Source organism: Labrus bergylta, chromosome 5 (assembly GCF_963930695.1).
Source record: "Labrus bergylta chromosome 5, fLabBer1.1, whole genome shotgun sequence".
Lineage (NCBI taxonomy): Eukaryota > Metazoa > Chordata > Actinopteri > Labriformes > Labridae > Labrus > Labrus bergylta.
The window spans coordinates 9,447,816-9,461,180 of NC_089199.1; the positions used below are offsets into that span (position 1 = coordinate 9,447,816).

At 40.1% G+C, this 13,365-nt stretch overlaps 1 protein-coding gene across 1 annotated transcript; it reads left to right on the forward strand.

The window, feature by feature from the left end:
• Window positions 1-1,429: 1,429 nt before the first annotated feature.
• Window positions 1,430-13,081, forward strand: dusp7 (dual specificity phosphatase 7). The gene is made up of 3 exons (XM_020636763.3): window positions 1,430-2,558; window positions 4,620-5,048; window positions 8,356-13,081. Exons 1-3 carry the CDS (start codon window positions 2,150-2,152, stop codon window positions 8,670-8,672), a joined length of 1,155 nt encoding a protein of 384 aa, XP_020492419.1. The 5' UTR covers window positions 1,430-2,149; the 3' UTR covers window positions 8,673-13,081.
• Window positions 13,082-13,365: the final 284 nt, after the last annotated feature.

Here is a 13,365-nt window from a genome sequence, read left to right on the forward strand (position 1 = left end):
CAATGTCTTCAGAGATCTGAATCCAGCATGATGAACATGTTTCATCTGTGTGTTAAAGTGCAACCAGTTAATTACCACTTTTTGGGTTCTCTTTTTTTTTTCCCCATGTTAAATGTTGGCACCAGGATTAGTTGCATTTTGTCTTTGGGGTAATTCCTATATTCCTTTGGGGTTCATTAGACGAAGCACTGGCGAATGGAGGCTCCCACTTGACAACCGCAGAGATGTCCTGGCTCTTGCTGCCCATCAGTCTGCAGAGTTGAGTTGTGGGGGCCAGAAGGGGCCATGCGGTTAGGTAGGTAGGGTAAGACTCGAGGACAAGGCCTGGGTCTGTTGAAGATGGCATTGCTTTTTGGGTTTGGTGGTAAATAAGGGCCATAAGGGGCACAATTGGGATGAGGGGTGTCTTCATTGAGCGCTTGTCCTTTCATTATGGCACAAGTTTCTCGTGTTTATCTCAAATGTGCTTCTTACCTTTTTTAATGTTTGAGAATCAGAATAAAAACTTTCATGTCTCGCAAACAGGTTGTTCTAAGGAAGTCGTTTTTTTTTAATTGCAGATACCTATTGTAAATCACATTTCTTTTTTCTCTGAATATTTGATCATTTATCTTCAACCAGGCCTGACTGCTGAAACACAGTAACAAACATGTAAAATCTGCTAAATAAATCTCAATGAAGCTACTTAGATCAGACAATGTGAAGCAGCAGCTGTTCTGTCCCAGAGAGACAACGCTGAACTAACAGTAGAAAAAGAGGCTTTGACAGGAGTAACACTGTGACACTCTGAAAATGGGTCACTCGCTGTAGTGGCCAGAAGCCAATTCTCAGTGAGGAACATGTCCAGAAATAAATTGGTGAGCCAATGTGTGGAAGTTTGAATGGACTGTGAAAGAGTGAATGAGTGAGTGTGTGTCAGAGATATACTAAAGACACTGCATGACACCAATAAGTTCAGTTCTTCCCTCAGATAGTCATGAAAACACTGAGTATTAACAATAATAAATGAACAGGATGGTTAGATACGACCACCTGAACCACTGATGAACTCTTTCCTTAGTTAGTCCTGTTGGCTATATTTTTTTACTGATGGAATTATCAGTCCGTTTCATAACCATCTTAAAACTCAATGAACTGCAGGATTGTGCTTGTGCCTAACCTATACCTTTAATTGATTGTTATTTTAACCTGAACACACGATTCTTTAAAACAATCTCAGCACAAGTTCTTTTTAGTAGAACCATTTTTTTCCATATGACTATACTAATACATTTTGTCAAGCATTTGATGGGTGATATTATTTATTATTAAGCAAGTTATAACACAATGAAGTCATGAATTGAGGTTTATCTTATTCATAAGTTTCCCACAGACAACATATTTTAGAAATATCCAGAGCTTAAATCATAGTCAAGAGTGTCAGGAGCCTTATCATACCAGTTCGCACTGCACACACTGATTTCAACAGGCGATCGAAAATGAGACTTGACTCGTATTTGCATATTTGCCACCAAAGTGTTTTCAATGAATGGAAATGGATGTCGTGAACACAGTCTGGGCTGCAGCCTATCTGTCTCTGCTCTGCGCCTTTAAATCCGTGCGCTCCTCCCTCCCCGCGCTGACCAGCCCGCACTGCCTCTTTAACACATCCAGTGGAAATGACAAACCAGAGGCGCTCCACGGGCCAGCGTGTCAAACAGAAACACTAATCATGGGCATTAGCTGCAGCAACTCTTCCGAAACCCACAAACCAAGACACTAACAAGTTATCTTTGGGCCTTTCGGTTTGGTCTGCGGACGCGTCAGAGTTGGAGCGGACTCGCCAGATGGACGTCGATGGACAGGAATGAATCCTCCGCTACTAAAGGACTGAAGCAAGGAGGAAAAGAAACCTCTGCATGTTTAAGTTTCCTGCTAAAACTACAGGGGCATCGCTTCGTGCGCGTTGGATGTGGGTGCGTGTGTGGAAGTGTGTGTTGGGTGCGTGTGTGTGCGCAAACGGAGGACCAGAAGCGGCAGTGGCGGCGGCGGTGGTGGAGGTGGCCGCGGGAAGGGAAGTTTAGCGCCGTGATTTGTCTTCTTCTTTCCCTCTACTCTGTTGTGTTATTTTCATGCCAAACCGGGGGACAGGCGGATTAAGGTTTCCCTGATGAAAATTAACCATCTGCAGAGGGGCTCTGTGATCGTGACTACGATGATGATGTCGAGTAAGAGCGTGGAGTGGCTGCAGGAGGAGCTGGAGTCCGGGGCCGGCTCTCTGCTGCTGCTGGACTGCAGACCCCATGAGCTGTACGAGTCCTCGCACATCGAGTCCGCCATCAACCTGGCCATCCCGGGCCTCATGCTGCGGAGGCTGAAGAAGGGTAACCTCCCCATCCGCTCCATCATCCCCAACAACGAGGACAAGGAGAAATTTGTCAAGCGCTGCAAGACGGATGTGGTTGTCCTGTACGACGAGGCGAGTCCGGAGCGACAGGAGTCCGGGCTGGGGAGCTCCGTGCTGGGCTTGCTGCTGCAGAAGCTGCGGGACGACGGCTGCAAGGCTTTCTTTTTGGATGGTAAGATCACCGTTTATTTGATTTGAAAGTCTGAGCTTTAGTCCTTTTCTTTCTTAAAAAAAAACAACAACCTCACAGACACAGATTGTTTACCTGCGAGTGACGGAGCCTGCTGTCATTTAAGTGTCCTTAATAGTAAACTATTAAAAACTAAAACAAGAATGATCTAACCTGAATCATTTAATTCAGAACATCTTTGTTGCATTTTGCCTCCTCCTGTCTGTTTGTCTATCTGGAACTTAATCCTTTATAGCATATTCAGAAATGTCATCTTCACATTATAAACCATTAAGTATTAGGCTGTTACTATTTAATTTGTATTACCGATTATTTAAACACCTCACAGACATTCAATACTTACAAATCCAGCTCGATACAAGACAGAAGTCCGCCAATTCTCTGTTATGTATGTCTCATAATAAGGCAGCGTGAGTTTTGTAATAACACATAATAATGTTATTCTAACAGTTATTATATAATGTAACACACGACACGAGCTTTACTGTCACTGTGAGTTCATAGTGAACTTTGACAGGTGCACTTCCTTCACCTTGCCGTCGTGATTTATCGCCATTGGCTTTGATATTAAAATGAGAGCCTCTTTTTGAATATATAAATAATATATACCGCTCGGTATACAGAGCTGTTAAAAAAAAGTGTTTCAGTTAAATGCTGCAGAAAACAGCCCCGCCATGTTTTGCTCCTTCATGAAAAGACAAGCGGTTTTTTTTTTTTTTTTCATGAATGAAGAGGGAAACGAGGAAACGGCGACGCACTCCTCCTGAATAATCCTCAGGCATGGCCACAAAAACCTTAAATCTCTCCCTTTTTAAAAAAAAAACCAGACAAAATGGCAGCATTTGGATTTTAAGCTGTGTTTTATTTATAGAAGTAAAATAGATATGTTTCAGCGGAGGGTCTATCCGAGCTGCCATTCACAAAAAGTCCACTGAGCTGAGAGTTTGCTGTGCTGCTCTGCTGCTTGTTCTCCCCAGGGCTCAGCTTTTCTCAATGGAGCACATCTGTCCAGCCTGTTAGCTTATTCATAATGACGTAAATATCACGTTATTCTCCCATCACCTGTCACATCAGTGCCTGATGCGGTGGTTCATAAAAAGACAGTGTGAAAAAAAAAAAAATAGAAACAAAAATCTTCCTTCAATCTTTTGCTTTTGGAATTAATCTTTAAAATTATTCAGTAAAATACAAGTTTTACACTCATTATGCATTATTCTTTTGTTTAAAATGCTATTATTTGGAGTCTAGACTACATGTTGTCTTGGTCAGGCAGTGTATAGCATAATATTAATAATTTATATTAATAATAGTATTAATCGCTCTGGGAATAACTCGTGTTCCATGGCGTTATCTTTTCGCATAATATTCCCAAATCATCTTTGACTCTTTCAAAAATGTTGGTTAAATTCTTCAATTTTTTGTTTGCTTTTCTGAAAGCTTCATTTTAAATTTCCAATATGTAAAAAGCAGTACAGGGCTTGCGTGGTGGTGCAGCGGTTAGCGCTGTCCCTTCACAACAAGAAGGTGTCTGGTTTGAATCCCACCATCGGGCGAGGGCCTCTCTGCGTGGAGTTTGCATGTTCTCCTCGTGCATGCGTGGCTTCCCTCTGGGTACTCTGGCTTCCTTCCACGGTCCAAAGACATGCTCATTAGTTTAATTGGACACTCTAAGTTGCCCGTAGTTGTGCATGTGAGTGTGCCTGGTTGTTTGTGTCTGATTTACTGGTGTAGCTCGCCTCTCGCCCAGTGGCAGCTGGTATCGGCTCCAGCCCCCCGCAAACCCTGAACAGGATAAGCAGATAATTAATGGATGGAAGAACAGTTCTACAATTTTCATTTAAAAAAAAAGAATATATCGTAATGTTTATCTGAGCTCTCTACAATTTATAAACTCTGTAGACTTAAGCTTCAGTCTTAAATGTTGAGTGACACATGTTGCCTTACAGTCTATGGTTTTACTGGGCACACTTTTTTCACAATGTATTGATTTTATTTTTCAGTCTTTTTCTCAATATTGACACTTTATCTGGTCTTTTCCTCAAGGTGGCTTCAACAAGTTCCAGTCTGAGTATCCTGAGCACTGCGAGACCAATTTGGACTGCTCGTGTCCCAGCAGCTCCCCGCCATCCTCCGTCCTCGGTCTGGGAGGACTCCGCATCAGCTCTGACTGCTCCGACGGGGAATCAGACAGAGAGCCAGGCAGCGCCACCGAGTCGGAGGGCAGCCCGCTCCCCAACAACCAGCCAGCATTCCCGGTCCAGATCCTGCCGTACCTTTACCTAGGCTGTGCCAAAGACTCCACAAACCTTGACGTGCTCAGCAAGTACAACATCAAGTACATCCTGAACGTGACGCCCAACCTGCCCAACATGTTCGAACATGAAGGAGATTTCAAGTACAAACAGATCCCCATCTCCGATCACTGGAGCCAGAACCTGTCACAGTTTTTCCCAGAGGCCATTTCATTCATTGGTGAGTAGAAGGGAGGACATTTTTAATACAATATTACTGTCTTAAAAAAGAATATTAAAACTGCACACTTTGAGAAGCTGGAACAAGCAAAACATTTGAAATTATAGCTTAAACAATGATTCCAGGATTATTATAAAGTTAGTGATAACTTGTTTTTTTGTCCAGCAACAAATGATATCATGAAATGTTCATTTCTACTTTGGTTATGTTAAAAACAAAGATGGGGGCATGTTACCACTTATTATGAGTTGCATATATCTGAAACCATTCTAATAAGTCAGAGATTTCTTTACAGCTCCAACTAAAGATAATGGGATTGCAAAAGTCCCACAATAATTAAAAGATTATCATCATTATATCTCACGAGTTCAAGTCTAACACTTTTGCATTTGCTTATTTGATCACTACATACAGACCAAAACACGAAAATAATGAACTGATTAAAATAGAAAGGAGGAAAACATCAAATATGCATCTTTAAGAAGTTTGTTTGCAACATAAAATGTCTTTATTTACAAATCTCGGTTTCACTCCTGGTAACTGTGAATATAAAATCACTAAATAAATAGCAACCTCTTGAGTAAAACAAGGGAACACATTCTTTGAGAATGGGGTCACAAGAATGTTACTCCTCATCTTGTCCAAGTTTCAGTATTTCCCATCATTCCCGTCATTCCTTCTCCCTGAATTCTCAGAGTGAGTAAGTTCCCTGTGTGTTTGCCCACCCCCACCACATCGTCTTTTTTCTTATTCTTTTGAGCCTATACTGTTTCTGCTTAGGTGGGAGGAAGTGTGACATATGCCAGAGCCAGAGGTCGTGGCAGATTTGGGTCATGCTGATGTTAAATGATGCTGTCTGACTGGCTGTAATATGCAGGGATTACATCAGCTCTTTTAGCTAACAGCAGGCTAATTATGGGTAAAGGAGACCCAGATGTTACTGTACACAGTTCCCTTTTAAATGTGGATTCCTCAAATATCTGAGATTATTCAATTAATGTGTTTTCTAAAGTTTGTAAAGTAGGAGGAATTAGATTTTTGACTGGCTTTTTAACAGCTGTAGAAGTGGACGATTCTTGTTTGTATTGTATTTAAGGCACAAAAATCCGAGGTCCACATCCAAAATCTGAGCATCAGTTTGGATCAGATTGACTGCTGGTTACTTCTTTGACTTCTGAGTCTTGCTTCATTGGGTTTGGGGTTCCCTCTGAGGATTATTTTGGATCATTTTATTGTGGGAAGTGAGCACACATTACATTTTAATGTAATTTGGCATCAGCTCTGCAGCCTGAGCTCATGAGCCGTCTGACCCCAATCCTACAACAAGAGAGCGAGAGGAGGCAGAGAGAGAGAGAAAGGAGTGGATGAGAGAAAGACAGAAGGAAGAAAAGAAGCATTTAACTCTTGCTCTAATGGCTCGTAGTGATGTGCGAGGCCTCCACACTGATAGAAGGTGGAGGACGTAGCCTGTGAATAATGTAAGATGTTTTCTTATTCAACTTACTCTACAGACTGAGAGCTCGAAAGCAGAATGAAACCAGACTTTCTGCTGTCATTGAGGAAGGTCATTCAGAAAAACAATATAAATGTAAAAGATATGTTATATGTCTAAAGCACGAGTATGTAAGTGTTATCCTATGCCGTAACTCACTTTGAAGTCAGGCAGCTGACTTTCATTTAAACATGATGGTATCTCTGCTTTTCTGTTGCACAAATGAATGAGTCTAATTTAGCCAAAATTATACAATTACAGTAATGTTTGGAGTATCTTAAGTCATTCCTTTGCTTATTCCAAAATAACATTTAAAGTTAGAAAAATAAAGAAATATATGGAAGTGGCTTCACATTTAAAAAAATTGCAACTTCCAGGACCCGGTAAATAAAAAAAAATGCACTGTTTGAAAGTAAAACTGTTCAGACTTCAGCATTAATTAACGAAAAATAAAATGTTCAGATCTTTTCATCTTTAAAGAAAAAAAATGTATGGCTTATTGTACATTGAATTGACTCATTTTGAAGTTCTAAAAATTCAGTTCAATGTTAATAAGGATCCCCGTTCATTGACAGGTCACAATAAGAATATACCATACTCCATGCATTAACTGCTATATTAACATTACACCAGACCTAATCAAATGAAATCATACTTTGATGCACAGACAGAAGTGTTAGCCCTTCCTAAGTAAAGTCTATGTATTGCTTTCACCTTTAAGAAAAAGCTAAAGACCCAGCTCTTTCATGAATACCTCCTAACTTAATGATGATGGTCTCCATATTATTGATGATGATGATGGTGGTTGTGATGATGGTTTTTGTTTGATAACGACGACTTATAAGATGGTTTCTATACTGATTAGATCTTTCAAGAACTGCCGTCAATGTTGTGCTTTGCTTCTGTGCAATGCCTGTCAGCACCTGTGTGTCCAATCAGACTCAAAGCTGATCGTTTGCTCTTACTGACATTGTTCCCTTTTTTTGTGTGTGTTGTACTTACTCTCTGATGTACGTCACTTTGGATAAAACCATCTGCTAAGTGAATTGTAGAATTGTAGAATTGCTTCGGGGTCCAATCAGAGTTGAGCATGCTCCACACCATGTTTAAGACGTTTAAAAGATGATGCCTGGGATTCTGTCAAATCAAAGCCAGATTGTACTGACTGTGTAGAAGGTGCTGGGAAAAGAAAAAACATGGATTCCACTCTGGTGCTTTATATCAGTGAGTCACAGTGTGTATTGAATACAGACTCAAGAGAGTGACAGTAAGGACTACAGCTCCAGAAGTGGAAAAGGGGAAAAAATCTTAGAAATGCAAGAGCAATGTTCCTGACGGTCTTAAACATGTTCTTTCTTTACGCAAAGATTGTGGAGCTTCTTCTTTTTCTGTTGAGATGAATGACTTAACTCAAGTTTTTTGCCTTGTTCAACAACTTGAATATTCAATTCAATCCCTTGGGGGCGGGGGAGGATAATAACAAAATGTAAAACAACTTTGTTAGTTGTTTCTTAAAACCTTCTGTTTCACTATTAGTAGTGTGGGAGAATGTGAGAGGCGTCAGTGAGAGGTGGTCAAATACATAACTAATAACAGTTGATGTTGTCTCAACCATGTTCAAATAATCTGGTTGAAAGTGTTGGTTTTATTTTACCACTATATCATCAATCCTGATTGAATTGCAAATAAGTACAGCTCTTTTTTGAAAAAAATCTTTCTTTCTGGTTTTTAATTGAATAATTTCAGGTCGTACAGCTGAAAGTAAGGTTTTAACTGTAGTCTTACCCACATCTCTCCCCTCTTTTTTTAATTCAGATGAAGCACGCTCCAAAAAGTGCGGTATCCTGGTGCACTGTCTGGCCGGGATCAGCCGCTCGGTGACCGTCACGGTGGCCTACCTGATGCAGAAGCTCAACCTGTCACTGAACGACGCGTACGACTTTGTGAAGCGGAAAAAGTCGAACATTTCCCCAAACTTCAACTTCATGGGCCAGCTGCTAGACTTTGAGCGGACGCTGGGCCTCAACAGCCCCTGTGACAACCACTCGACCTCCCCGACGCACGACCAGCTCTTCTTCACCACGCCGACCAATCACAATGTGTTTCAACTAGACACGCTGGAGTCCACATGAAAATAAGACAGTGGATGGTCCCGTTTTTTTGGAGGAGAAGTGGTGTATTTGCCACGGTATCAAGCGACTACACTGGAGGGAAACACCAGGGTTTTAATGAATGTTTGAGCCTCCCAGTGTCTTGTCGTCTGAGAGCCTGGTCACAGAGCAGCGTTGGAGGGACAGAGGAGGCCACAGATGCCACGTAAAAAAAGAACAGGAGTCTTTTTTTTTTTTTTAAACCCAGAAGGGGATCTGATAGACAGTTTACAATAGCGTTCTCCTTGAAAGTGATTGAAATCGAGGGAGAAGGAGCCCTGATCTTCTTGTTTTGTAACAAAGAACTAAGGAGATTTAAGTGACTGAAAGACTGCAGCAGCTTCATACAAAGATAGAAACGTGGAAAAACCTCCAGTGCTCGATTTTCTGAGACGACAACATCCTCTCTGTCTTTCTGTCTCGGCTCTCGAGCTGAGCTGACTGGTGCCAAGTGGAGAATCTGGGATTTACTTGTCGGAAATCTCGCTCTACTGAATGTAGAGTTTAAAAACCAAGGAATTAACACACACACACACACACACACACACACACACACACACACACACACACACACACACACACACATAGTATGTATGTTTGTACTGTATGTATGTAAACGTACATAGCAGCAGCAGTCCTTAACAAAATCAGTATGTCTTTATGCATTTTTGTATATTTTTGTGTACATTTACGCACAAATCTATACCTTATATAAATATATACGCATAGAAATCTTATCTATCCAATCCAATAATGGCTTAAAGGAATGTAAAACTAAAGAAGGGGAAGAGGTGTGCTCACACAAACAAAAAGGAACGTTTTGAGTGATATTCGTAGTTGTCTTTTATTTTTTATGTCGGTTTTTTTTTTTTCTTTTTTTTCTGTAGGTTTGTAATGACCTAATGCAGTTTGCACAGTGGTGTAGCCACTGACTTCTTGGCACTTGATGCAGGCAGATAAAGAGACATTCAGAGGAGAGAGGCCAGTCCCAGGCTGCGATGAGTCCCGACAGCTGCACAGAGGAGCAGGGAGGGAGCAGGAGCTGGGACCCCGGCAAAGGAACGAGTTCTGGGGGGTTTAGAGGGTACCAGGGCACATGGGGCCAGGGAATCGGGGTCCCGTAGGAGGGAAGATAATACAAAGATCTGGAAATGTTTGCCAACATCTTTAGGCCCCAGTTTCTACTTCCTTTCTCAAAAGACTTCATTAGTCCAGTTGCCTAATAAGAGGCACCAGTTGTTTCCACCAGATGGTTTTTTTTTCCAGTTAGAAATTAAAATCTAAATTTAAAAGTTGTTCCAATACCAATACTGCCTAAAAAAAGTATGCCAAAAACAAGCAACAACAGTGTGGTTCTAGCAAAGAGTTAAATGCTAGGTAAAGCTAGCAAAATGTTAGAAATTACATGTCTTTCCATTTATTTTATGTGCATTTTTTATTACAAAAGTATCAGAGGGTTACTTGGTATGAGCCAATATTCAGATAGGTACCAGATTCGGTATCAGGAAGGCAAAAGTATCAGAACATCTTTAAAAAAACATCCATGTTTTCTTTTTCTTTTTTTCAAAATGGTCTTCTTTAGGTTTTCACTTTCCCAGTCTAGGCAGAGACTTTGAATGAAGGGTTAGCGGTGTTGATAGGGGATGCCAAGGCAGCGCAGACATTTCTGAGCAACATTCTGGGCATTAGGCAGTGCCTCATACTTATATTTCCTTTCCATATTTCCTGTTCATTTAGGATTAACGGGTACAGGTTTACCAAAAAACAGGACTATGATTGTAATGTGGCCTCCTTGTTGGGATTGTGTTGTTGTGAACTGGGACTGGCCTCAGCTACAGACTGCACTTAGCTACTTAACATAGCTACACGTCCACCTGCATTGGAATGCAAAGAGAAAGATTTTTCTATCAAGAGATCGCTCGTTTTGTCAAAGAAAAGTTTGTTTGAGTTGATTCACCCTTAAGCCTTGGGTATATAGTATAAAAGATATATTAAAACACAAATGGATACACATAAATATATATATCATAGAGCTTATAGTAAACAGATCTATATTATTTTGTATACCTGAGCATGCTGTCGTGCCGTATGCTCTCTAACAGTAGACGTAACCACGGGTTTGATGTTGCTTTAAGAGGCGGAAGACGAATGATGGGGACTGTTTTTTTAACTGCTGTTGCTGCTGATCACAGCGGTACACAGCATGTGGCAAAGAGTTGTCTGAGACCCTGTTCACATCCGAAGCATCTTATCAAGAATGATGCAGACAGGTTTTTTTTTCAATCAAGGTTTCCCATTTTAAGCCCATAAGCGTGTTTAAGTCCGACCTGATATTCCTCCATGATCATTTGCATAATTGGCACTTCAGAAATGCTTTATAAGACTACCTGGTCTTCTCAATTTGTGTAATTTTAAAATATTACAGTGATTGATTTGACATATGCTGTAAAAGCTTCTTCTAGCTGTAGAGCAACGCAGTAATTATAGAGAACACAATAAGGCCACAGGTGCTTAAGAGGGACCAGAAAAATGATGCTAATGTAGCTATGAGCATGATACTTTTTTACTTGTGCAGAACAAATCTGCATGGATTAACCTGTTAAATTGTAAACTTAAATTGTTTGCCAAATAGTTTTATACTTGATGTATTGATTTGAGTATTTTCTCAGACCAAATAAAAATCCTTACTCATGTAACTCAGTAAGTATTTTTAGGTTTCTATTCTCCTCTCGGATAGCTTCCAGACCACTGGAACAATTACTGCTTTAAGAACATCTAAGTGATGTTCAAACTATATGTAAGGGTCTCTCAGGCCCTTTGTTGGTCATAGGAAGACCTTTCGTTGAACATCAATAGAAAAGTTAAAGTAGAACACTTCAGGACAAATGTTTTTATATGATTTTTGTTTTTGCATGAGGCCCATAATTTAAAGCAAACCTCAGAAATCTGCTGTCAAAGCCTTGATGTGAACAGGGTCTACACAGAGACAAAGAGCTGGGTTTCAGAGGGGACAGCAGAAGCTGAACAGGGTTGATTTAAGCTGGCCTTATATACTCTTTCTAACTTGTTTCTAATGCTGACTGTTCAATACTTTGTATCTCACTTTAAAAAAAGAAAACCTTGTGTAAGACAAGAAACATTTGTTTATCTGTTATTTGAATCATAATATGGTAACAACGGACATCGAGCTGTCTTTGTACCATAACGGGTCACACGAGGTCCTCTTTGTTACTCTGCAATATATCAAAACACCTTTTTTTTGCAGTATTTTGTAGATCCAAGACCTCAAAGTTTTTAAATCTTCTTCTTTTGTACTATATCTATTCTACATTAGTATACAACTTACAGCTCAGTATGGCTTGTGGACTGAAGTAACATTTCACCTGGGGTGTCCAAATTGTTTGCCCATTAGCAACCTGGAAGAGGCTATGACATATACTTTACACACACACACACACGCACACACACACTGCTTCACACAGCCAATAGCTGTGGTTTAGCATCCCCGTTATGATCCACAATAGATGATAACACCCCCAGGCTTTAATCATTACAAGGTCTTTTTGCGTCTTGTTTTAATATGATGTGCTCTATGCTATTCCTGTGGCCTTTCAATATGAATATATATCTAAGAATATATATGTAATGAATTTATATGCAAAAGTTCCTCTCCTATCATAGCATCAGAGACCATAATATCAACCATGCTTAAATGGTCTCCCCTTGTCTGTAGTCAAATCCCTATTACAGGAAGGAAATTGTTAAGGACTTGACCACCTGCACCCTAGGATTGAAATATATTTCAGTACGAAGCTTTTCTATTTCAAATGAGAAACGGTTGATTTTCACGATGCTTTCTTGTGCTTTTTGTGTCTTTGTAACAATGAAAGAGAAATCAAGTCTTTTTCTCTGTTTGTAAATTTGCCAGATCATGGGAACGGCTGTTTCTGTGTCCTTAAAACTTGTAGCTACATCTCGGTAAGAATGTGCTTGGGAGGGAAAGACGTGAATGAGTGAGAGAGAGCGAGAGAGAGAGAGAGAGAGAGAGGGAGAGTGGCAGCAATTAATACAAAGTGAAAGAAAACGTGAATGATTTCTAAAATGTTTACCTCAGTGAGGAATTTTTCAGGGATTTTTTTGACAATGCATCTTGCATCGTGTTACAGCTTCAAACACACGTTGACTAGCTGTTTTGTATTGTGCTGTAAACACTTTTTAAAAACAGATGCAATCTGTCTGTGTATAAAACAAGGGGCATGTTAACGGGGGCGGTTTCACCTTTCTGTCTGCTGAAGGAAAAAACGTTTGACCCGGTGTAATGTACAGTATATGGAAACAACACATGACATGTTTATACTGCAAATAAATACTGAAATATTTTTTTTCTTTAACATGTGTTTCCTTCATTCATTTCCCACTGAAAATGAAATAAAACTCACTTAGAGTCGCAGTCAAAATAAATGTAAAGAACCTGTCATTATAACGTTGATCAATATATTAGCATCTTCCGCGCTAGAGTATTTGTTGGATCCATTTTTGATTTATATTTTTAGTAGGTTATACTGTAATGCAACATATTATTTATCACCCATAATGATAAGTTGTATGCAGCTACGAGGACATTGTTAAAAGCAGAAATAATTTATCCACCGGCCGTTTGAAAATGACTATTTTA

Bases quoted from the DNA above. Each gene is read 5' to 3' on its own strand.
- dusp7 (XM_020636763.3), top strand. From the start codon at position 2,150: ATGAAAATTAACCATCTGCAGAGGGGCTCTGTGATCGTGACTACGATG. The intron at 2,559-4,619 runs GTAAGATCACCG...CTTTTCCTCAAG, and splicing joins CAAGGCTTTCTTTTTGGATG to GTGGCTTCAACAAGTTCCAG. The intron at 5,049-8,355 runs GTGAGTAGAAGG...TTTTTAATTCAG, and splicing joins AGAGGCCATTTCATTCATTG to ATGAAGCACGCTCCAAAAAG.